The sequence below is a fragment of the Neolamprologus multifasciatus genome, chromosome 17 (assembly GCF_963576455.1).
Source record: "Neolamprologus multifasciatus chromosome 17, fNeoMul1.2, whole genome shotgun sequence".
Lineage (NCBI taxonomy): Eukaryota > Metazoa > Chordata > Actinopteri > Cichliformes > Cichlidae > Neolamprologus > Neolamprologus multifasciatus.
The window spans coordinates 13970703-13996428 of record NC_140455.1 but is presented as its reverse complement, the minus strand read 5'-3'; the positions used below and the strand labels follow the sequence as shown (position 1 = coordinate 13996428).

Sequence of the window (25726 nt, the reverse complement as noted above, 5' to 3'; positions counted from 1 at the left end):
GAGTCTGAGCTCCCTGTTTCAGCCTACCTCTCTCTGTCTCTTTTTTTCTTTGTACACATCAAACAAAGAGATGCTCTGTCAGATATGATATCACCTTGCCCTGCCAATGAAAAAGCAAAACATGCACCTTAAACATGCACCTTGTAAAGTGACTGAAGACCTCAAAGAAAGTGCAGAGGAACACTATCAACTGCCAAAACTGAATAATTGAATGGCAGACCCCAAAGCTAATGTTCTTTATCCTTGGGCCAACAATTCAAATGTTGACTGAATATATGAATGGACTCCAAATGGAGTGCATCAATGTGACAGCAATGGGGCATTTTTATAGGTTAGAATTTGATTGTAGTAATTCCATCTAATATGTCACTATCAGCTTTTAAAAAATGTGGTTAATCACAATTAATTTAAGATACTTTTTTCCAAATATGGGCAGGTAAACTTTTTTCTCTTGGCAAATAACAAAAATAACAAAAAAGCTTTTTCCCTGAGCAGCAAAACTGCTGATAAGCTATTATTGCTCCTTTATAATTAAATTTATTTATAATTCAATTATACATGTGTCAGAACATTTTTAAATTATTAAATAAAATATTGAAAGAATGCATCAGTGCAGTGAAAGTATTGTTCAGGCAAAAGAAAAATAATATTTTGTGCATCTCCATAGTTATTTTCCTACCTGGTGCTGCTTGCATCTCCATACGACCTGCAGTTGTGATGAGCGCCTCCAAAATCCTGATGTGATGCTCTGGATTTACATCTGCACTGTAAAAAAAGCACCAAAGTGAAAACAAATTGTAGTAAGGGACACCATTGAACTAGGTTTTGCATAAAAAAGTAAATATAGTTCATGATGTACTTTCAGGTACAATTTCAATTGTGCTGTGTAGAAGTCAGGTTGATACACAGCTGACAGCCCTATTTGACAACTGTTAGAATTCATATTATGACAAGAACCAACCAGCTAAGTAAAGAGAAATGGCAGTCTATCATTACTTTAAGAACTGAAGGTCAGTCAGTCTGGAAAATTGCTAAAACTTTGAATTTGTCCCCAAGTGCTGTCTCAAAAACCACCAAGTGCCACGACACACCTATACATCAACTGTTCAGAGGGGACTGCGCAGATCTGGCCTTTATGGTCAAATAGCTGCTAAGAAACCACTACTAAGGAAAAGCAACAAGCAGAAGAGATTTGTTTGGGCCAAGATTATTTGTATTAGCCAAGCTCAAATAAAAACGTGACAAGATTACCTTCATCCAACTAAAACAGCTGATACTTTTATATAAAAAAAAATGCTCTTGCTAACAGAAAACCAAGTGTGATATTTGGCTCAGCTTTAAAATCAACATCCTGGAGAGAGAGAGCTGGGAGAATGGCATTTAACAAGGCTTCCGAAATTGTTTTGTTCATCTGTGACCTGCTTACGTTCGTCTGTGACTGTTTTTCCAGAATTTACCAAGGAATTTCTTCTCCTGGCATTGTGTACTGTGGAGATGTACTAGATTTGGGGAGGGCAGTCAGTGAGTCAGAAATGAGGGTTGTTTGTGTAGCATGGTCAGGCAAGTTTACCTTTGACGTGAACAACGGGTGGAAAAAGAGTGGGGTGGTATTTCACATCGTGCCATGTTATTTGCACCAGATGCCATAATAGCTCGTTTCATGTGTATGGAATCTCTGATTAATCCTAAATTGTTCTGCAGTCTGTAAGCATTTAAACAATTACACATCTTTTCTTGTCTGAGCCTTACCAAAAAGTGCTAGATACTAAAGAATATATGAGGTAAGGCATCATTTAGTATTTTTCTTGATGTGAACAAGACCAAAATAAATAAATGTTTCTCATATTTTTGTCTGAGTCTCCAAAGCCTAATATACCATCTCTTTCCTCTGTGTCAATTCAATTACCTGTTCAATAAACAGCAAAAACATTTCTTAATGGAGAATGAAAAATTTTTTTTTCTACTTGTCTGTCTGCCTATCTATCTGTTTACTACAGTGCTTTTTAGTTTTCTTCAAAAACATAGAGTTAGGGTACAGGTCATTACCAATGATGATATAGGGCAGAGACAACAGCATTGCTTTCCTGTCCTTCACGAGCTCTTATATTATAGTTAAGTTAACAACCACAGACATAACTTGAAATCAACCAAAGGATATGCGGCTCAGTGCATCATAAGCATCAAATAAATTCACTGCAGTAAAAAAAGAAAAGAAAATTCACATGAAATAAAGTGTTTCCTCCAAAAAATTTGCATGGATATTTCCAAGAGGAAAGTGTTGAAGGTGCTGATAGTTTTTATATCTGTACCTAAGAGAAAGGTGCTTGAAGATAATGTCAGTGAAGGCCTGTCCTAGCAGCCGGGGGGAGGCTTGACTCTGCTGGCTGATTCGATTCAGGTGTCCAGTGAGGTGGACCAGGAGCTGGTGGTTGACTTGAGGGATGCTGGGAGACTCAAGGATCCTTTTCAGCCTATCCCCACGCTCCTCCACACTCTGACTCTCTGAAAAAAAGACACAACACCTGAATTCTTTGGAGCAGATAAAAAAAAAGATAATAATATAATAGATAAAAGCGACTGCTTCAGTTTTCCTGCTTTTATTTAGTTAATGACACTGAATGTTCATTGTCTGAATGGACTGTCCTGGTGTGCCTAAATCTAGTGAGGGTGCACTGGGAATGCCTGGCAGAGGCCTAGTCTGTCAGATCTTCAACTCCCACCTCCGGCAGAGCTTTGACAGCATTCAACTATGCGCTTTGTCACTGATTCTGTTCATAACGTAACCAAATGGCAGAAGGCTTCCACTTGGGTGGTCTCAAAATCTTGTCTCTGCTTTAGCTTGCACTGGAGCTATTCACAGCTAAATGTAAAGCATTGCATGGGGTCACAATGACCCCATTCAATGATCATCATTCAAAAGTTAATAGTTAACTTTTTTGTTTTGGCTTCCTATTTCTTGACTTTTCCTTATGTGATGGGGGCAACTAAGTAAGCATAACATTTTTATGATGAAATTTGGGCTGTACACATTTTGCTTACATCGACACTCCTCTGGGGTCAGTTTTACGCTGAGTTGTTTTAGCTTTGTAAAGCACGTCTTTCTGTGTGTGTGACCTACTATCCTCACACCTGCTGAATTACAACTGATATTTCTTGTGTGGTGGTGGGTGGGAATCTCCTGCAAGGACATGACAGCTCATGCAAAATAAGGGAGGAGCAAACATATAAAAGCTTTCATGACTGCCTTCTATCTAAATCATTGGTGCACTGTATACTCTGCAATCTGTATGCTCTCTAAAAATGTCCTTAGGGAAAACGTTACTGTCAATGAGTTTTTGGCCCAACTCTTTGACAGAGAAAGTGCCATGGGGGAGAATGTGTCAGAGACAGAGTATTGTGTTGAGGAGGACCTTGGTTTTGAGGAATTCTCATCTGATGAGACTGAGTGTTAACCCTCCTGCTGTCTCTCAACCACCAGCAGACAGAATCCCTTCCAAAAATGGAAAAATAACATGGTCCCTTTCCCAACTCCAACAACAGGGTAGACTTAGTACTGATAATATTATCAAAATGGTTCCAGGCCCCACCAGATACGCAGTCAGCCATGTTGAGGACATCGAGCCATCATTTGAGCTCTTCATGACACCATCGATTGAAAATATTGTACTTCGGATGACAAATTTAGAGGGGACATGTGTTTGGGGACAGCTGGAAAGACTTGGGCTGCTCATTTTGGCAAGAGTTTACCAGTCAAACGTTGAAGCAACAGCAAGCCTTTGGAATGCTGAGACTGAAAGGTGGGTACAGTGTTTACCCCTGCTGTACAATCCAGGTCCCCATGTGACTGTTGACGAGTGCTTGGTTGCATTTTGTGGCTGCTGTCTATTTCAGCAATATATGGCAAGCAAACCTGAAAAATATGTTTGTAACGAACACACAGCAGACCTGTCCACATTTCAGCATACTTTATTCGGTTGCTGATCTCACACACACACAGCTGCAGCTTTTCAGCTCGCGGCTGAACACTTCCACAACCACAACACTGCAGGACCTAGTTCAGCCTTAAATCCGGCGAGGCATGATTGAGGATGCCACTCAGGTGCGTCTGCCTCCCCTGCAGTGGAACCACAGACCATGCCCCACCACAATGCCATCAAAATATGGGCAGGATGTGATGCACAGTCCAGCTTTGCGTGTAATATGCAAGTTTACACAGGCAAGTCCACTGGTGAAGCAAACTCAGGGCAAAAGAGTGGTGGCTGACATGGCCGAAGGACTGCATGGGCATAATATCACACGTGATATTTTTTTTCACACTGTTAGGAGAAAAACCTCAGGAAAGCAAAGAATCACGGGCCAAGAGTTAATTCATGTACATGGACGATTGCCTGACCACGTTCCGTCGACTACAGAAACGTGCAGGCAAAGCGCCCCAAGCATCTGCTCAAACTTTATTATATACTGCTTACTCATGGGTGGAGTACAAGTTAGGAAAAAACAACTTCTTATCTGGTGATTGCATACGAGGCTGCACAGGATGCAGCCTTGCAAGACAAAGATGGACAAGTTGATTAACGATCTTGTAGTGGGTTAAAACAATACATGTGGGTGTTGTCTAAACTTGAGCAACTTCCTCATGTGATCACTTTGTTCCAGCTAAAGAATTTGCTGACACGCTATGTACAGGCATTTCTGTGCAATTCAAATAAGCTAAACATAAACATTTATCACTGTTGAATATTAATAAAATTCAAAATCTTTTAACATTCCCGCCTGTTTTTAGCAGATTTGAATTGTACAGCAAAACACATATCATTTATCAGGACATAACTTCTTACAACATGTATTTTCAGTTAGTTCGTCATAGAATGCATTTGCTAGTTTTTATGGGCAACTTAGACACTTGTATCAGAGTCTACATCATAGTCATCAGTAAGTAACTACTTGTCTTTCACATTTTCAGTTACTACATAATTAGTTGCACTTCATCTTCATTTAACAAATAGGAAAAGAAGTCTTCATGATCTTCATCGGTTTGTGGTACATCTGCGTATGTTGTGAGTGATAAACTTATCATCTGTGAAATTACAGCCTTTAAACAAGGTATAACACAAGTAAAGAAAAGCAAAATAAAATAAAATATAATAAAGTAAAATAAAACCAGGAAAACTCCAACAGTCAACAGTCTCTTTAGAATCTGAAGCCATGTTTAAAGAATGTACATTATCTGGCATGTAGGTGCAGCACATGGTGTTGAATAAGACACACAATCCTCCTTTCTCAGCCAGGATCATGTCCAGTGCTACACGATATTGCATTACAGCAATTCGGAGAGCGTCCATTTCTTGGTTATGTCCCTCGTTGACCTTGCAGGATGCATTGAGGAACAAGCCGAATCTATAGTCCAGTGTCTCACTTCCGAGAGCATGTTTTCCAGTCCCTATCCATGGGAAAAGGGCGTGGAGAACTTTCTGTCCTGTGATAGGAATACTTATGACTCTTCTACTGCAGAAAAAACCCCTCTGTGGAAAGGGTGGTGGGTCCAGTTATCTTACTGCTGTTATGATCCCAGCAGTCTTCAGAGTGTCATCGTATGCACAGTACAGTGACACAGCATTAGGTGATGTTCATAGCAAACTGCTGTCATCATCACCATAGCTTCTGGTTCCTGTGCTTTTCACAGAATCATGATGTCATCCTCGGACTCCCCCTGCGCTGTCGATGGAGCTTGGCACGCTCCCCTCATCCTTCAGGTGCCTGTCTGTTGTCCAAAATCTCCTCTGTTGGCCTCTGGAAATCCCCCTTGGCACAGTTCTCATTCCAACGCAGCTTCGTGGTCCTTGCTGCGGCTCCAAGTCTAATCTCATGATGGGCCCCAACCAGCTCAACCTTTGACCTCAACCACTGCCTGGAATGGTTCTTGCTTCTCACCGGGCCTCTGAAGATTTCTCAGGAGATGACTGCTGCACCTGTATTTCCTTGCTAGGAGGAAAAACTTCTATTTGGAGAGCATGTCAACAATCATCAAACCACATTCTTTAGTTCAGTGAACTTCACTTATACGCCATCAAAGCCTCATCTGAACATGGATGCACCACTTGCATAGGTTTAATACCCGTTGAATGAACTGTTAATCACACAAATCGCTGCAAAAATCATATCAAACATAGTTTAATGTTAATTCATTGTTTCATGTTAATCCTGGACCCCTCCTCTTGACGCATGGACACTCCCATGAGTCAACTCATCAAAACCAAATTCCTGTCTTAAAGAAAAAGGTTAGCTACATCATGTCCCAGGCAACATCAGGGCATCTCCTCCTCTGGAGCAGCACCACCTCGGACCTATAATCCTGCAGTAAAAGATGTTAGTGTGATTTGCATATTAAGTTTGCTTAAAAACCGGCCCCGCCAGGAGCCTGCATACACACCATCATGGCCTGAAAAACAAGATCTGGAAGTGAAACCAAACTTCACACATAAACCCAGAAATCCTGTAGTAGAAAAGCATTAACTAGTTGTTCTGGTATAAATCACATGATAAAGTCACATTAGATAAAAGATGGCGCCGGTGAGGTCGGCTGCCGTCACGACTGCTCCGACCACCTTTTCTTTGTTTTTGCTTTTTAAGTTAGTTTTCAGCGTTTCTAAATCGGCAAAATCATCACCATTGGGTACATTAGGTATGACAGTGACACTCTTGTTTCTATTGGTATACAATGTACTCACAATTCGAAGTTTTTAACTCCGGATCCGAGCTGGCCGAGTGAGATCTTGAGGGGGAACAAAGGACGCGACGCGAAGCGGCGGCCTCGAGGGAAACGAGCCGGCGTCAGGAACAGGCTGAGAGCTCGTGCACACCGCACACCTCTGCCTAGCATCCTGCTCGCCAACGTCCAGTCACTGGAGAACAAGCTTGATGACCTCAGGGCCAGGATAAAGTTCCAGAGAGACATTCGGGACTGCAATCTCCTCTGCTTCACCGAGACATGGCTGAACCCAGCGGTGCCGGACCACGCCATCCAGCCGGCCGAGTTCTTCTCGGTTCACCGCATGAACAGGACACGGGACTCGGGGAAGTCAAGGGGAGGCGGCGTGTGTTTAATGGTTAACAACAATTGGTGCAACAGTGCGAACGTTGTTCCTCTCACACGCTCCTGCACACCAAATCTGGAACTACTGTCCATCATGTGTCGTCCTTTTTATCTACCTCGAGAGTTTACATCGGTCATTATAAGTGCCGTTTATATTCCACCACAAGCGGACACGGTCACCGCCTTATGCGAGCTGCATGAGGCACTCACACAGCACCAGACACAACACTGGGACGCTGCGCTTATTGTAACGGGGGACTTTAATAGTGCCAACCTCAAACGCGCAGCGCCAAACTTTTATCAACATATCACCTGCCCCACCAGAGGTGAAAGGACACTGGACCACTGCTACACTACGGTCAAGGATGGCTACAAGGCACAATCCCGCCCTCCGTTTGGCAAATCCGATCACGCCGCCATCTTCCTCATGCCAAAATACAAACAAAGGCTGAAACAAGAAGTTCCGGTTCAGAGGAAGGTCGCGCGCTGGACGGATCAATCGGTGGCCGCGTTACAGGACGCACTCGACAGCGCAGACTGGGACATGTTCAGAAACAGCTCCGACGATGATGTCAACGTGTTTACAGAAGCGGTTGTGGGATTCATCGGGAAACTAGTGGATGATACCGTGGAGACAAAGACTATCACAACGTTTCCCAACCAGAAGCCGTGGGTGGATAAAACCATCCGCGACACTCTGAGATCCCGCACTGCTGCCTACAACATGGGACTCACGACGGGGGACATGGACCCGTACAAAGCCGCGTCATATAATGTGCGGAAGGCGGTGAAAGAGGCGAAGCAGCGCTACGGGAGGAAACTAGAGTCACAACTCCAACAGAGTGACTCTAGGAGCCTGTTGCGGGGACTAAGGACAATAACGGATTATAAAGCACCAACAACCAGTATGACGAACACGGCCGTGACTCTGGCAGATGAGCTGAACACTTTCTATGCTCGCTTCGAGGCTGCAGCTAAGGACTCCAACGATGCTAGTGCTAGCGGCGCTAACGGCTGCAGACAGGAAGATACTGCCAGCACCGGAAACGTGCTCGTCATCTCCGAGCATGAAGTAAGGAGAGCCTTCAAGAGAGTGAACACCAGGAAAGCAGCAGGACCAGATGGCATCCCAGGTCGTATCCTCAGAGACTGCGCATACCAGCTAGCTCCTGTGTTCACTGAGATATTCAACATCTCTTTATCTCAGTCGGTGATCCCCACATGCTTCAAAGAGTCCATCATTGTTCCTGTCCCAAAGAAACCCCACCCTGCTTCTCTCAATGACTATCGCCCTGTAGCCCTCACCTCAGTAGTGATGAAGTGCTTTGAACGCCTGGTCAGAGACTTCATCATTTCTTCACTACCAGACACACTGGACCCACTACAGTTCGCTTACCGTCCAAATCGTTCCACAGATGATGCCATCTCTCATCTCCTCCACACATCACTTACTCACTTGGACACTAGAAGGGGGAATTATGTTAAAATGCTCTTCATAGACTACAGCTCTGCATTTAATACCATAATTCCCTCCACACTCACCACCAAGCTGGAGCATCTGGGACTCAGCTCATCTATGTGTCAGTGGATCTCCAACTTCCTAACTGGCAGACCACAGGCAGTAAGGATGGGCGGACATGTCTCAGCCTCCACCACTCTCAGCACTGGAGCCCCCCAGGGGTGTGTTCTGAGCCCCCTGCTGTACTCCCTGTACACATATGACTGTGTGGCCACTACCAGCTCCACCACCATCATCAAGTTTGCTGACGACACCGTCGTGGTGGGCCTGATCTCTGACAACAACGAGACGCCCTACCTGAAGGAGATTAGGAATCTGGAGAACTGGTGCCAGAGGAACAACCTCCTTCTAAACGTCAGTAAGACAAAGGAGTTGATAGTGGACTTCAGCACTAAGCAGGAGAGGAACTACCAGACCCCCGTCATCAACGAGTGCCCAGTGGAGAGAGTGGACAGCTTCAAATACCTCGGAGTTCACATCACGCAGGACCTGTCATGGTCCTGTCACATCAACACCGTGGTGAAAAAGGCCTGTCAGCGTCTCTACCACCTCAGACGCTTGAGAGACTTCCGACTGCCCCCCAAGGTGCTCAGGAACTTTTACTCCTGCACCATAGAGAGCATCCTGACGGGAAACATCTTAACCTGGTTCGGGAACAGCACCATGCAGGACAGACGAGCTCTACAGAGGGTTGTGCGTTCAGCTGAGCGCACCATCCGCTCAGAGCTCCCTGACCTGCACTCAATCTACAGCAGGCGGTGCTGGACCAAGGCCAGGAAGATCGTGAAGGACCTCAGCCACCCCAACAACGGACTGTTCTCTCTGTTGAGGTCAGGAAAGCGATTCCGCTCCCTGAAGACCAACACAGAGAGACTGAGGAGGAGCTTCTTCCCGCAGGCGATACGGTCTCTCAATCATACCACCACACAGTACTGACCCACACATATAGTTCTTACACACACACTGGACATTCTGGACATTGTTTTCACTTCATCACTTAAACCACTTTAAGCATATTTGCACTGCCAAGACACTATATAATGCGGATTGCACAACACTGGACATTATATTCCTCATTTCCAGTTAATATTTGTACAGCTGCTGTTATTGTGTGTATATATATATTTATATTTATATTTCTTCATACATTCTTATATATTTCTATACTGTGTATTTTGCTGTACAGTTATTTTATTTTCAACTTTAATTTATATATTTTATCTTATTCTTCCCAGTTAAATTTACCCTTTACCCTTCATTCTAATTTGTGTTGTACAGTTATCTCATTCTTAACTTAATTTTTATATATTTTTTTAATTTTTATATTTTATTTTATTTTATTCCTTCCTGGTTAAATTTACCCTTTTTTATTTTCATATTTATTTCCTATCTTATTCATAGCCTTCTCTTTTTTTCTTTAGGTCACGAGCAGTTGTCCAAGCATTTCACTGCATATCGTACTGTGTATGACTGTGTATGTGACAAATAAAAATTTGAATTTGAATTTGAATTTGAAATTGAATTTGACGAACTGTAATGCTGTAGAAAAGAAATGTAAATGTTAGTGCTGCGCAGGTGTATACACTCTTTCTCACAGTAATCTCTGTGAGCAACACAAACCCATGAATAACACACCCCTGGTAGATTCACAAACACAGAAAGTGGCATTTAAAAGTTAAATCGGTATGCAGCCTCGGATGTTGCTGTCATCTTTCTGCTCCTGTAAAAGAAACACATAAATTCATCCACCCTTTTGGCCTGTCTAGGTGGAGGTTAACTTTGAGTCGTGGTCAAGTCTTGTCAGCTTTTACCAGTCAGTCAGTTTGTTTTTATTTCCATTCATTCATTCATTCATTCATTCATTCATTCATTCATTCATTCATTCATCCATTCTTTCTTTCTTTGCTGATAGTGGAAACTATCGCCGCATTTGATTTCCACCCTCAGCAAAATGACGTCATTTCAAAAGAAAAAAGAAGAATTTTAGATCGGATTACCTCGCTGAATCCTTTTTAGGCAGGGACTGTCATTTTCTAATTGTCCCAAATAAGTGGCTTTCTCCAGAGCCCATTTTAATGTGGAGAAACTCACTTGTAACAATTTTCTTGACGACGTATCGTGCAGATCTGCTCAAACAGAGATTATCGAACAAAACTTTCAGTGCACTGTGAAAGTATCAAAATAAAAAGGGCTTGTTAAGTCATGACACAAGCTCCTCGTCTCAGGAGGGTAAATCATACCATTAGCATGGTTTATTATACTATCATACTAATTGGCAGGCTCAACTTCACAACAAAAGAAAAATCATCAGCTAGATTCACTCTGAACCAACCATCAGCTGCACAACACACAACATAAGCCTAATATGTTATTAGCTATGAGTTTAATCCCCAGGTCTGTGCTTCTCACTCATTTAGGCCACACACCCATTTTATTCAGTTTTCCTTTTTTCCCGTCATAACAATCAACTAATTTGCATATCAGCTATTAACCCACTAAGATGACAGGACAACAGAAATGCATATTCAAAATGTTATCACGAAAATAGAATTTCCCTCATACAGTAAATTACTTGTGCTGCATCAAACAAGCAGAAAGCATCTCCCAATTTACTGTATTAACAACTAAATTTATTGTCTGATTACTGGTTGGTCAAACCAGAATCTTTTTTTCCCCCACAAAAGTTAAACTGTTGTCCTGCAACCTAGAGAGTCAATTTTTTTTTTCATTGGATAAATTCAGCATTTGATAACAAGTGTCTGTTAAATTCACACTATTTTAACACTGATGAGAGATAACAAGCTAATTTTCATTACATGGGTGTTTGTGTTATTAGGCAGGTTTAATGCATGTCTGTGGAGCTGCATATCCAGCAGAGCATGTTCTTAAAGCTGCCTTTCCTACACATTTCTCTGCTATTATTTAATCATTTTGTAACTAATGTGCTATGAGTCCATTGATCTTTGCATCACTTCTCATCACACTAATTGACTTGGACAAGATGGTAAACAGACTCACATGCTTAAGATGTTGTCTAATCTTCATGAGCTCTCTTGTGTTTGTTAATAGGGTTAATGCATGTTCTGCTTGTGTGTGTGTGATTTTGTATGTTTCTTTTTGCAGTGTTTCAGACTCCTTCACAATTTTCCCACTTAAGCAGTCAGTTTTGTTTTTCCCAGGTTTGCTAACCCAAATTTTGATTTCCCACTTTAAACACCAGCATTCTCACTTACTCTCACTGTTGTCCTCTCCCACTTCAACAGTCCAATAGCAGGCAGTTCTCTTTCAGCTTTGTCCTGTGTTTCACTGTCTCTTCTTGCCATTTTCTCCAAAAGTGGCAAATGTCAAACTCCAACAGTCTCCTCAGTTCTCCTCAAACGTTCTTTTCACATGCACAGTGAATTTGCAGCTTGTTGGGAACACAGTGTCATTCATCCAATCAGGCAGGATGATGGGTTTGCTCTTCTTCTCTGATGCTGTTTGTCCACACTGCTGCTGCTTGCTGGGACTCTTTGCTCAGGACTTTGCTGCTGTCTCTTTATCTGCCATGTTATTGCTCTTTGGAGCTGCATTCCTTGTCTTCAGGGAGAAGTGAGAGCTCGCTTGTGAGTTTAAGAGACACATGGTGCTGTAAATAAGTTAGCCGGAAACTTGGCCTGAATGTTTCTAATGATGTTAAACTATAACTTTATTCTGACCGCTGCATGTGGAAAATTGATTCAGGTCTGCTTTTCACCTGAAAGTGACAAACTAAGACATTTTCATTATTATTATCACTGCTTAACCAACACACACAACTCTCTCTCTCTGTTTTTGTTTTTGTGAACTGTCCTTTCTTAAAAGCAGAAAATGAAATTGTAGTTGTTCTTGGCTGATAAACACAAAACCTTTTTCCTATGATTATTTTTCATCTACAATGTAAATTTTGTCTCTTTTTTTACTCTTTTTTTTTCTTTTTTTTTTCAATAGCTGGTGACCTGCAGAATCACCGCTCTCACAATTAGAGGCAATTACTTTTAAACAGCGCACAAAAACACTGTGACGTCAGACACATTAACACTCACTTTTTTCATCTGCGTAAATAAATCATTTGGCCAATGGCATGTGCTATCGTGATCCATAAATATGATCACAAGTTTATTTAACTATTTTTCAACCCACCAAAACAAATAAACTAAAACATGATGCTGATGCTGATGCTATGAACACTCTACACATATGAATCAAGATGCAGGAAAACTGCTCACGGAAACTCTGCACATTCCAGTTATCACAGTTATCATAGTTCTGTTTCCCTCTCTTTGAAGAGTTCTTAGCCAGCTCCTGATCTGATAATGTGTAGCTTGCTCATCAGCTCAGAAAAGACCACAACGCAACCTCACACAGTGGTTGCGTGCTTTGCCCCACAGTGGCAAAGACTTGCACTTTCATATTCAATTCAGCTTCTCCGTCATGTAGTTTTCAGCTGTTTCATACAGGGTTCAGCATATTAGTTGTTTTCATAGGTGTGCTCTATATCTGAACCAAGACGACAGTCTTTCAAACAAGTCAAGTGCCTCTATACACGTAATTAGTTAAAATATTTACCTATTTTACTTCATATGTCATTGTACTGAATTTGAGCAACCCTAAGCTTAATGCAGATTACTTTCAACAATTATCCACCTCACATCATAACTGACTGAGGTGCCTCTTCATATTAATATTATTTCATCATTAACACCAGTTTACAGGTTGTTATCCTTGCTATTATTAGTATGAATACATTAAAGATAAGTTGTAATGTAATTTTGCCGTTCGTTTATTTTTCATTATTCAGTCGGGTCTGTTTCCAACCCTTTTTAAACTACTTTAAACTACTTTGATCTCCATGTATAAACACTAATTTGTCCGGCGCCTGGACATTTTTCTCTAGCCACTGCTCGTCAGCAGTGAGTTTGGTGGGCTGATTACCCATTATCACACAACTGCAGAGCCGTCTCTGGCACGAGACGCGGGGGTGGTTGCTGACACGCCCTTCTACTTCATACTACTCATGAAGCGGTGCCAGTTTTATGGGATGAAACCCAACCTTTCCCCTTTGTCACCAGTACTTGAGCTCCTTACAGTAAATAAAAAGACAGTAACAATGGAAGTAGTTCAGCAACTTATTGTGCTGTCAAAAAATCACTTACTTCCAACACACAGAAAACACAGACATTTACACACAGTCGCGCAGATCCTTACGGCGGATCACTCCTAAACCCTTACGGCGGGTGAGACCTTTAATGTGTTTTACTTTACAATCCTTTTGGCGGATTAGTCCTATGAACCCTTACAGTGGGTTAACCTTATTACACATATTTTTAGAAATCTGTACAGTGGATTAGACTGTCAAACCCTTTCGGCGGGTGAAACCTATTTCCGTTTTACGCGAGTGTGATTGAGTGGATTCTTTACCTTTCCAAGATCTCTCCGTCTATGTTTGAGGTCTTTCATTGGATCCCAGCGTCGTGGACCACTGATAAGAACACCGGCCACTCCTTCCATGGAGGAGGGTGTCAAAAAATCTCGGTGCGGGGTCCCCATGACAATAGGATACAGCGTAGATCTCTGGTTTGGAGTCACAACAATCGAGTTGCTTTTTCCAACTCCGACTCGGAGGACCAAGAAATGTTAGGAGAAAAACCTCAGGAAAGCAAAGAATCACGGACCCAGAGTTAATTCATGTACATGGACGATTGCCTGACCACGTTCCGTCGACTACAGAAACATGCAGGCAAAGCGCCCCAAGCATCTGCTCAAACTTTATTATATACTGCTTACTCATGGGTGGAGTACAAGTTAGGAAAAAAACAACTTCTTATCTGGTGATTGCATACGAGGCTGCACAGGATGCAGCCTTGCAAGACAAAGATGGACAAGTTGATTAACGATCTTGTAGTGGGTTAAAACAATACATGTGGGTGTTGTCTAAACTTGAGCAACTTCCTCATGTGATCACTTTGTTCCAGCTAAAGAATTTGCTGACACGCTATGTACAGGCATTTCTGTGCAATTCAAATAAGCTAAACATAAACATTTATCACTGTTGAATATTAATAAAATTCAAAATCTTTTAACACACATCTTATGCCTTGGGTGAGGAATTGCTCAATAGGGAGGTCACCATGTTGGAGACAGGGAGAAAGAACAAGCCTGAGCTTCCTTCTGAACTTCTTGCTGTCAAGAACACGAACCTACCATTTTCAGTTTTTGCCTTTACTGAAAAAGCAACTCTGGTTTCCCATTGCTCCAAGACAGGGAAAAATCTCCTGCTGCACAGCACAATACACAAAGATGCTGCTCTAAGCACCAGGGAAGACAAAAAAACACAAATGGTCCTGGACTATGAGACAAAGGGAGGGGTGGACAGTGAATGCATACAATGCATTTGTTATATATGGTATGAAATTTAAAAAGGACTGGAACAGGAGAAAGCTGAGTTGAAAGAGGATTCCTGGAGCATTCCCACCAAGAATGATTCAAAGGCTAGCATGACCTGTGCACAATACAAGAAATATGTCTGCAAGAAGTATGCACCAACTAGTGCAGGCGAAAACAATTTAACTGTTTTTCCCCACATACATGTTGTCTATTTAACATTCACACTCTGATGGATGAGTCAGAGAGCAACCTTGCCCAAGGATATATTTGCTATGTAGAATAGAGCAGCTAGGGATTGAACCACCAACCTTCTGATTAGTAATTGCGCTGCTCTACAAGCTTAGCTACACTCAGCCCTACTGATAAAATGTCACCTAGTCTGTATGGAAATCATAATTGTAGACAAATTCAATTTGATTAATTGACCCTGTGCATGTCATGTCTTTATTTGCAGGAAGGACTCTTGCAAATAAGACCACAACCCACATTTCCAATCTAATCTCCTTAAATAAAGGTTGGTAAAGGTCATATTAATACAATCTATCAAAAGTCAAGAGACAGTCTACACCTGAGACAGGTCGCCAGTCACAGTCACATGACTGGAAGGTTCTCATACTGTGCTCATACTAAGCAGTGGTTCACCAGCCACCAGTGTGTGAATGTGAGAGTGAATGAATAGTGGAATTGTTAAAGTGCTTTGGGTGCCTAGAAAAGCGCTATATAAATGCAATCCATTATTATTATGTTGACAGAAACATTCAGAGTCTTTTGGTCACTGGATCTGCTGCAGGGACATTTGTTCAAGTATAAGGCTAGGTTAAGACATCTGACACTTTTCCTTGTTGTTTTAGACTCAGTGATGAGTAGATGTGTCAACCACACATTTGATTTTCATTTAAAGATTACAGATAGAGGGCTGATCACTGGCCCTTTATCTAAGGTAAGTCTCATAGGCAAGTGGTTTCTTCCTGTTCCAGCATCACGTTATGTTTAAACTAAATGTTTTACAGAAGTACTTCAAACCTGCTGTTACTCAATGCCAGTGGTGATCAGACAAAGTATTGTGAAAATGTATGCATTTGAGCATTCTAGGATATGCTGTGCAGCTCAGCAGACACCCTGGATGGCACATGCACAAACATTTTTCACATTAGAAACATTCCAGCTTTCCTTTTAAACAGAATTATAGATGTGCTGCTGGGCGAGAAGCAGCACCATCAATATCAATTTAAGCATGTGGCTAACTGCTTGCTGGCTTTGAGGAGATGTAAAGCCTTGGCAGGATATTGTTATTTGCATTCAGTCCTAGTCCAACAGCCGGTAACGTGTAAGCTAGCCTAATATATAGTAAGGAGAAAATCACATGGCCTCTATAAATGGATGGTTACAAAAATGACACCATGGGAGGCTGTGCAGGGTATATACCAATTCCTTTCTTGTACTAGCCAGGGTTCAGACAATGGGCTGTGTTCAAGAAGGACCAGACATATTGACAAGCTCTCTCAGCACAGGCCCTTTATCATGGCTAAGAAGCTGCAAATAAAAAAAAACATCTGTGCCCGAGACTGCTGTGTGTTGGGTTTATGACTGGAGGACACAGTGGGAGAGTGCTGATCTTCCATGGACAAAAAGACTCCTAACTCTGCACTCCACACAACATGTCTTTTTTTTTTTTTTTTTTTTTTTTATCTATGGCTGAGTCTATTTCTCTGCTCAGGGAGTTTAATTTTTTTTGTTTAATTTTGTTTGTTTTTTACTGATTCAGTTTATTTGATTCCTTTTAATAATAAAGTCTCATTTTAAATTCACACCCGAGCTTGTAAAATTAACTGGAATATACTCTAAATTCATCCTAAAGTGTTATGTCTGCTTTTTTTCCTCTCAACATCTCAGAATAGTGTGACATTTTACACATTTACACATATTTAGTAGGCCAGAAAGAGGCAGATAAAAATGTTGCAATGTGTGAATACCAGTGAATGTAACTATGTTTTTTTGACTCCAGTAAGGATTCTGTTACAATGAAACAATGTAAGCTACTGAAGAGAGGTTTTTATAGAATTTAATTAAATTTAAAGCCTGGTGCTGTAAAACTAAAGTTTAAAACTGAGACATTTGTATAAAATGTAAAAATACATTTAAAACATACAAACATTGAGTGTGTTTTCCTGCCCAGGGTGGTGGCTCATGGGGGTTCAGGGGACACTTGTGCACTCTAAGAAATGACACACTGATGTTGGTAGCATTAAGTAAATGTTTTATGTTAAAACTAATGCCACCAATTGATTTTTAACTTTAAACACAAGTATGTTGTTTTGAATTTAATTAACAACATACGATTTCAATACAACAAAATGCAGTAAATTAAATCCAGCGTAAAAAGTTCATTTAAAATGAAGAGCACCTTAATTTAAAGAGGATTGTCCTAATAGGCTCTCCATACTTCTGAGTTTGCACATGTGCAGTGTGGAAGTTTGATCATCCGCCATTTTCAACTGAGACTTGCATATGCTTAGTATCCTGGATAGAATCCATCGCCATCTGATGATTATTTGGTAAGTACAACAATTTAAGGATGACAAATTTGATTAATGTATACTAACTGATAAACATCTGACACTTTCGGGAATACTTTTGCATTTTTTTAAACAAATGATGCCTGGTAAATTTTTTAACACTCTAGCTTGTATACCTCTCACGTGTTAGAAGTATGAATACATTTAACAAATATTGTTGAACCTGCTTCGGTGTAATTTTCCAAAATCTTTTGCAATTCCTGTTACGGTGAGACTTGCCTACTAAGACCGACAGTTTTAAAATTACTCCCAACATCTACCGCACCTGCTCCCTGACATCAGTAATGACCACTGGGAGCGCCAGCGATCCTGTAGTTTGAAGAATGAAATGAATGTATAGTGTATTTTAGAAATGTGCCTCAATCAAGTTGCTACATTGTTTGAAAGAATTCGACTCCATGTTGATTTCTGGTTTAGTGTCAAACGCAGGGATTTAAGGGATTAACAGTTTGATTTGTAAAGTATAAGACATGCGTTCTTCTGTTGTCATTGAAGTGCAGAATAATGTGTAATACTGTTATATATATAATGCATTTAACTCCTTGTATCAGTTTCCATTGGCTATCATCGCTACCGAAGACAGGAAATCATCAAAGACATGCCATTCATTGCAGAGGTCAAAAACAGATGGCCTGCCCTGTTTTCAGAGACTGAGGTAATTGTCTTTAATCAGAATTTTTTTTCAACTGAATATGTGTATATTTGAATATTTTGTAGATACATGTGAATCAGTGACATGCAGTCAAGTGAGGCACCTTAATGAGAAGTAAAATACTAACAAAAGAGAAATTCAATTTGTACACTAGATTTTAAATTTGCTTTCTGTGTGATTTCAATATTTTTATGGTCAAAATTGCTGTCATTACGGATTTTCTGTTCAAATACAAGGTAAAACGCTGAGCGGAGGCAATGATGATGCTGAGTCTCACCGCGGACACACACATGCGCAATCCCACTGCTGTTTCTCTAAATTGCCAACGTACATGTTTGATTACACATGTAATACAGATGATGACTTGATGCAGACTACCTAATTTATTTGACGAATGTGTGTTACATGTTTAATGTTATTGGTCATAAATGTGCTGCAAAAATGCATGGAGTGAGGCTGATGGAGGGCAGTGCTGAACCCTAAAGGCAACATGTATAAGAGGTACACGTATATGGATTCACAGTGTAATCACATTACACTGAGAGCGCCATTGACACAGTGGATAAAGCAGCGCTCTTAGGGAACATCAGTAAATTTCACAAAGGACAAATTGACACCAAATCAGTCCTAAGCAATGAGATGCACCAATTTTATTTCAATGCATCTCCTATTTATAAATTAATAAATTGATGTAAAATGAATGATTTTTCTATAATTGTTTCCAGGTCATTTGACCAATTTATTTACTATACACAAAAAATGAGACACACCAAACCTAAATAAATTTTAATGCATCTTCTGTAGGGCTGGGCACGTATTGCATCGCTTATCAATATTGTGATAACACACGTCCTATGTGATTAAAATGATAGACTGCTTTCAAACCTCTAAAAAAATATATGATAATTTAGTTGAGACTATTACTTCCATTACTGTCAAACTTATCATCAATTCAACAAGATAAATAACTGCTGGATTGTCTAAATAGCACATTTGCTAAATTTAATTTGCAGTATTTGTATTTGTGAGGCTGCATTGATAGATTTATAGGCAAAAATACTATTATGATCTTTTATTGTAACTCTTATTGTTAAGAAGCTTGGAAAGAAAAGCATCTGGACTTCTTTAAGTTGCTTGAAGACGTTTCATCTCTCATCCGAGAAGCTTCTTCACTGAAGAAGCTTCACTTTTCTTTCCAAGTGCCTTAGACTACGATGACCTGGATGACTGAGAACCTTCACAGACTTATTGTTATTGCAAAAAATGTCATGATTGGATTTTAAGTCCATATTGCCCAGTTCTAATCTTCTATTTAATTTTAATATTTTTAGGGGCACAATTATTAAATATATTGTTGAACAATCTAGAATTGATTAAAGCAAAAATGAAAGCTTTCACGTAATGTCAAAATTGAAAAGCTTCGATTTTTGGGTTCATATATTTGTTTATCTGACTCAGAGGAGTCAGTGCCTTACCAATCATGAACCTCACTGCACGTCACTGATGTGAGTTATGAAACATTGCTTAATCACTTATCTGGATTATGTGTTAATATTTTTGACTTTGTTTTGTAAAGAGGTTGAAAGGAACCAAAATAGGAAACTTCTCTCATATTGAGTTCTTATCTCCACCAGACTCCCAGCGTTGATGTTCGACGTGAATGCATTCTGAAAGCTGTCTGTGTCTACTTAAATGAAAAGCCAGATGGACCTGTTCAAGGAATTCTTGGTAAGTTAAAAAAGGAAAACGATCAATTATTTTCCTTTTTTTAATTTGGGATTGGAAATGGAAGGTGGACTTACTTGTCCATATGTATATGTATGTAATTAACTTATCTTTTTCTTTTATTTTTATTTAAAGGATGTGGATCTTGGAGCAAGCAGAGAAACGGAGCAGCTGACTTTGGGAGTCTATGTTGTCAGACATGAAGGAGCAAACTCTGCAGATACACCTGAGGACATTGGTGTCATCATAGAAGAATGCACTGTGCTGCAAGCTCTTAGTGATGTGGCAAAGGGGTGTGCCCTCCTGCTTGGACTAATCTACAGTCTAAATCTGAGCTACCCAAAGCACCTGAAATACACATTTGAATTTCTTCAGAAGGTGCTGACGGAGTTGGATGGGAACAACCTATCCATGAAGGTGCAGGTTCTGAAAAACAAACTGCTTGAGTGAAACAGCCTGCACTGAACTATAGAGGACACTGAACTTTTAGGTTCTCGAACCCTTCTCCTTGCACTTCATAAACTGTTCACTTTGAATTGCCACAATAACTTCTGCAAGGCCTTTCACTTTTCTGCGTTCTTTGTTCTTGAACCTTTACCAACATCTAACTACACTGAAAAAGACTGCTCCTAACTTTGGACTTCAGTTTAAGTTTTGAAGCAAAGGTTATTTTTCTAAATATGGACAAAAATTACACTAAAGTAATTTCTACCTGCTGTTTGCAGGGCTGTATTGTGGGCTTTTTATTGTAGCCCAGTCAAGTTTACATTAAGTCATGTTAATGTTAAAAATGTTGGAATCACAACACTTTCCAGTTTTAATCATTTCAGTTTAACATGACATTCTGTATCTTTTCTTCCTGCACTTAAAATGCACTTGAATATATGTAAAGATTGTTTAGGAAAAACAATCTAGAAGCATTTGAATTGCTCAAAGTGTGCTTCAACAAGTTTTACACAAAGTGTTATTAAAGTTAGGTTAACTGAATAAACTTGTGTTCGATTTTTTTAATTTACAAACTTAAATAGAGTAAGTTGCAATTCTGTTAAAGTGATTTAATCCTATAGTTTCAGTAGTCCGTGTTTTGGGTGAGTAGATTTATCAGATTTACTTAAAAATTGTTGTTCAAATTAAATATATCATACATTTTATATTTCACTAACCCAGTTGTGTGGAACCGGTTGACATAACTGGGTGGAGTAAATACAACATGTTATTTCTTAAAGTAAGTAGAGCTTGTTTTGGTTGAGTAGGTTTTATTTAGTCTTCTCAATTTAAATCAACAAGGTTAGTTAGATCAACATTATGATATTCAGTTAATACAACATGATTCTTTTGATTTGCATTTAATTATCCAAATGTTATCAGATGTACTTAAAATTTCTTGTTCAAATTAAATATATCATACATTTTATATTTCACTAACCCAGTTGTGTGGAACCGGTTGACATAACTGGGTGGAGTAAATACAACATGTTATTTCTTAAAGTAAGTAGAGCTTGTTTTGGTTGAGTAGGTTTTATTTAGTCTTCTCAATTTAAATCAACAAGGTTAGTTAGATCAACATTATGATATTCAGTTAATACAACATGATTCTTTTGATTTGCATTTAATTATCCAAATGTTATCAGATGTACTTAAAATTTCTTGTTCAAATTAAATATATCATACATTTTATATTTCACTAACCCAGTTGTGTGGAACCAGTTGACATAACTGGGTGGAGTAAATACAACATTTTATTTCTTAGAGTGTGGTGTATATATGTGTGTTTGGTTTGTTTAAATGAAGGTCACGTTACCTAGGTCAGCCCTAGCTCTGTGTGATCTCTACTGATCACAGACAACTGGCACATTCAGCCCCCCTCCCGTCTGTCGTTATTGATTATTGTTCACCCAACTAATCAATGGAGGTCAAGGCTGAAGCGAGAACTTGGGTCGCCTATTTGACCCCCTGGGGCTCTGAGAGACTGGACAACTGGACATTAGACTCCTTGGTGTGCCAAAGAGTGTGTGTGAGACATGCTGACATGATGGTAGTTAGGACCAGACCAGCATTATCTATAGTTGGAGATAAAAATGCCTCTTATCTCCTGGGTTTTCATGGAGATAAGATGCATTTTTATTTCAGTCGAAATTGCAGTTTTGACTGATTTAGTGTGTGTGTGTAGACAAAGGACTTGAAACACTGTAAGGGTAAATAGAGTTCAAAAAGAACCTAAGTATCTGTAGAATCTCGTTTAATTTTTAGAGTTTCTGGTTACCACATTGCTGCTGATTGCTTCCAGTATGGATGTAGCTTGAATCTATTTTACACCTTTAAGATGAACTGGAATGTAAATTGAGACCTATGCCTAATCAGCCAACATCAGTGGTGACCCTCATTGATGCTCTCATGTCTCAATGGGAACATAATGATGCCAGAAGGCTGGAGCCTGTTACAACAGCACATTAATGCCCTTGAATGCATCAACCCTTCCAACTGAAAAGCCGTTTCTTTTTTTCCCTCTCACACTTTTAGGTCCAGATGGACAGTGATCAGGCTGAATCAGGCAGCTGGCCTTTATCCTCATAGATAATAACCTCTGTGAGAGCATTAAGGTTAACTAATGCTGACAAAAGCAATGAATGAGTCTTGAAAGCATAAAAAATAACGCTGGGGGAAGGATTGGGAAAGGATAAGGAAGACACAAGCTGGAGGAAAAAAGAGCCCTCTGATTAAAGAATTAAGATAAGTAATTCACAGACCACATATTTAAATAGAATGGGAAACTTCTGAGGTAAAAAAAAAAAAATACAACTGTTCAGATACAAATCTAATGACTTTAGCTCTGCAGACATTGTTACTTTAAGGGACTAAGGGGCATTTGTACACATGAGAAAGCAACTTCTTAGATCTTTCTGTTGCCATGAAAGAAAAGTGGCTCAGGCATGATAACAAAAGGTCAACTGTGATCAGGATGTTGCAGGAACAAATGAGAGAAGGATTACAGGATTACCATCTTCTCATGACTGGTTATTTTTCGGAAAAATAGAAATATGACTGGACTAATCTAAGGCTCAAATAAAGTTTGAGGTGATGTACAAAAGCATTATAGATTAAATTAAACAGTCATGTTACATCTTACACAGATCTTACTCAGGCAATCTCAGAGAAATTTTAATTTCTTTAATACATAGTTTTGGCAAAAAATAAAAAAACACATCCCACTGGTTGCTTCATATAGAGTACAGAAGGTTTCTGAAAAAATCCCTTCAGTTTTCCAAACATTTTATCTTTGTTTCTAATAATGTAGGGGGATTTCCCATGATGTGCCACTGACTGGAAAAAAGGATTCAGATCAGATGAGAAAATGACTCCCGGAGAAAAGAACAGCCAGAGGAAAATTATTTAACGAGAGGGGATTTTAAGTGTTACAACATCAACAAATTTCAAGCAACAGATGAAGACAGAACAATAAGGCTTTTTACTAATTCTATGTATGTGAGTATAAAAACCTGCAATATACAATGCAGGGTGAATACTTGACTGATTTACTGTTCTCTCATTATCAATTATAGATATTTTGAGGATGACATCTGGTAATGGAAAATAAGCAAATTTTTATGCGCTTTACTGAGTCCCTATGGACCCCAAAGCGCTTTACACTACATTCAGTCATCCACCCATTCACACACTGGTGATGGGTGGAGCTACATTGCAGCCACAGCTGCCCTGGGACAGACAAACAGAGGCGAGGCTGCCGGACACTGTTAATGTGAGTCTGTCTCTGACAGGTCTTTTATTTCCACCATGCACAGTGCACACATAAAGCAAAAAAAGTAGGATATCAAGGGAGGCTTGATGACAAATGGATTAGAGTTTCAAGAGTCCCCAAAAGCCAGGGAGAAGAGGACCTGCTGGGTGGAGTGGACAGCAGGTAAAAAAAAGGGGGGGGGGGGGGGGGGGGGGCAAGAAGGTCAGGTGTAAGGAAAGTGAAAAATGAAAGAAAGAAAGAGGGACAGAGACAGTGACTGACACTAGACCATAATTCAGTACAGTTTGTGCTGAAAGCTGACAGAAGATTATATTCCTCTTGTTTTTATCTATGGCAAAATTCTGGCGGGTGTGACGATACAGCAAACATGCTCAAAACCTTGACATCTTCTCTCTGGTCAAAACAAGTACCTTGGTACAGTGGCAGAAACTGAATTATAGGCAGATGGATGTCATAATTGTTTCCATGCAGAATAGAGGTTGCATCAGAATGTGTCTTAGAAACTGAAAACCATAGACTAGATAGGATAATAGGCAAAGAATGAATTAAATCCATTTGTCTTTGATTCTTTTAGCAATGACAATATGGTTAGCAGATGTTTATGAACAGGCATCCAAAGAATGTCTTTTTAAACATACAAAGACTACTACCACTGGGGGCTTGAAAGGCACAAGCAATAAAATTGCTGTCCAATTTAATAAGGCCTTAGAAACACAGTCCATAGTGCCCAAAACAGTCTAAACCCAAAAGTATCTGCATACCTCGGAGCACCTGTTGTTTGTACTGGTGTAGCACACTGTACCTTGAGCAGTATAGACCAGCTCACTGTAGATGGTGGCAGGTATGATGGGGGCAGGCAGGTCCTGCAGGAAACCTTTTAGAGCATCAGTCAGAGCAACCACATCATATCGGTTCAAATTCACAGAGAGCAGATCTGGGAAGACAAGAAAAAACAGACATAGCCCAGAGAAGCAAGAAGCGCTACTGTGTTCATGACCTCAGATCCAAGCATGGATGGAATAAAGAACAAGGTCACTGAGGGTGCAGGACCAGAGACCAGACCATCTTTGTGAACGTGAGTGTTGTTAGCATTCGCTACTTGAGGAGAAAAAGGATACAGAAAAGTCCCAAAAATGTGTGAGGGGGATCAGGGTAGGAAAACCTTCACGTTAATTGCTTGCTAAAAGACACTGGCTGGAATAAAAATCAACCTAGATGTGGGAAGTAACTCACAGATAAGGAATCATGCAAAAAAATTATCTTATTATTGGATTATCATAATGTCATTTTAAAATCTAAGCACCAAATTCCCCCTACATAATAAATGTCCATGGTTCACAATAGCTCACATTGTTACTCTTGTGGAATTTTAATAAAACACATGTCACGGTGATAGGTTTTGGACACTGATTTGTTCATTTTTTTCTGCAAAAGTCATATTTATTTAGCGAATTTATCCAGGTCATCACTATCATAGTAGATCTATTGCCATTTGAAGTAGCAGGGGACCAAGAATAAGGCAAAGGCATAAAAAATGGTGTAGAAACCAATGAGTAGGATATTCAAACTCATATGTAGTCCTGCATCCTCGTTCAGATGGATTAAATTGGAAAGTGAAACGTGGCAGTGCAGCGTAATGGACTTTTAGTTTTGGTCAAAATGCCATATTAGCAAAGTGCGAGATTGGAGATCTGCTTGATCAGGGTTTATCAACTCTCATGGTCAGTTGCTTCTGGGAAAGCGAGAAAGCACTTTAGTTACCCATAGATAACAATAAAAAAACACAACTGTCCAGTCCACAAGAATTTACAAATCTATCTTCCTCTAGACAAAATAATAGATAACACCCCCGTTATGACCCTGCTTTGTGCTTACGTGAGTACTTCAGCAGATTAGCAAAGGACAAACCACATGGCGTCAGAGGACGATTTTGCTGTCCTCCATCTTTCACCCCAACCTTCCTCCTCTTTTCTACCTCCATTCATCCTTCCCCATTTAA

General features: G+C 40.0%; 1 protein-coding gene and 1 long non-coding RNA gene across 5 annotated transcripts in view; one reads left to right on the top strand and one right to left on the bottom strand.

Moving 5' to 3' along the window:
- The window catches only part of pik3r3b (phosphoinositide-3-kinase, regulatory subunit 3b (gamma)), a 192496-nt gene that overhangs the window by 89979 nt on the left and 76791 nt on the right, over positions 1–25726 (bottom strand). For 2 of the 4 annotated variants that reach the window (XM_085138339.1, XM_085138340.1), the window contains 3 exons: positions 24530–24661; positions 2310–2502; positions 680–765 (listed from right to left, as the gene is read on the bottom strand). In XM_085138339.1, the coding sequence (XP_084994465.1) occupies positions 680–765; positions 2310–2502; positions 24530–24661 (411 nt within the window). The remainder of the gene's footprint in view (positions 1–679; positions 766–2309; positions 2503–24529; positions 24662–25726) is intronic. The other 2 variants (XM_085138343.1, XM_085138342.1) reach the window with 1 other exon arrangement.
- Positions 17225–20961, top strand: LOC146499081 (uncharacterized). The gene is made up of 4 exons (XR_014870275.1): positions 17225–17572; positions 18145–18248; positions 19880–19973; positions 20106–20961. It is a non-coding gene; the product is annotated as an uncharacterized LOC146499081 (long non-coding RNA).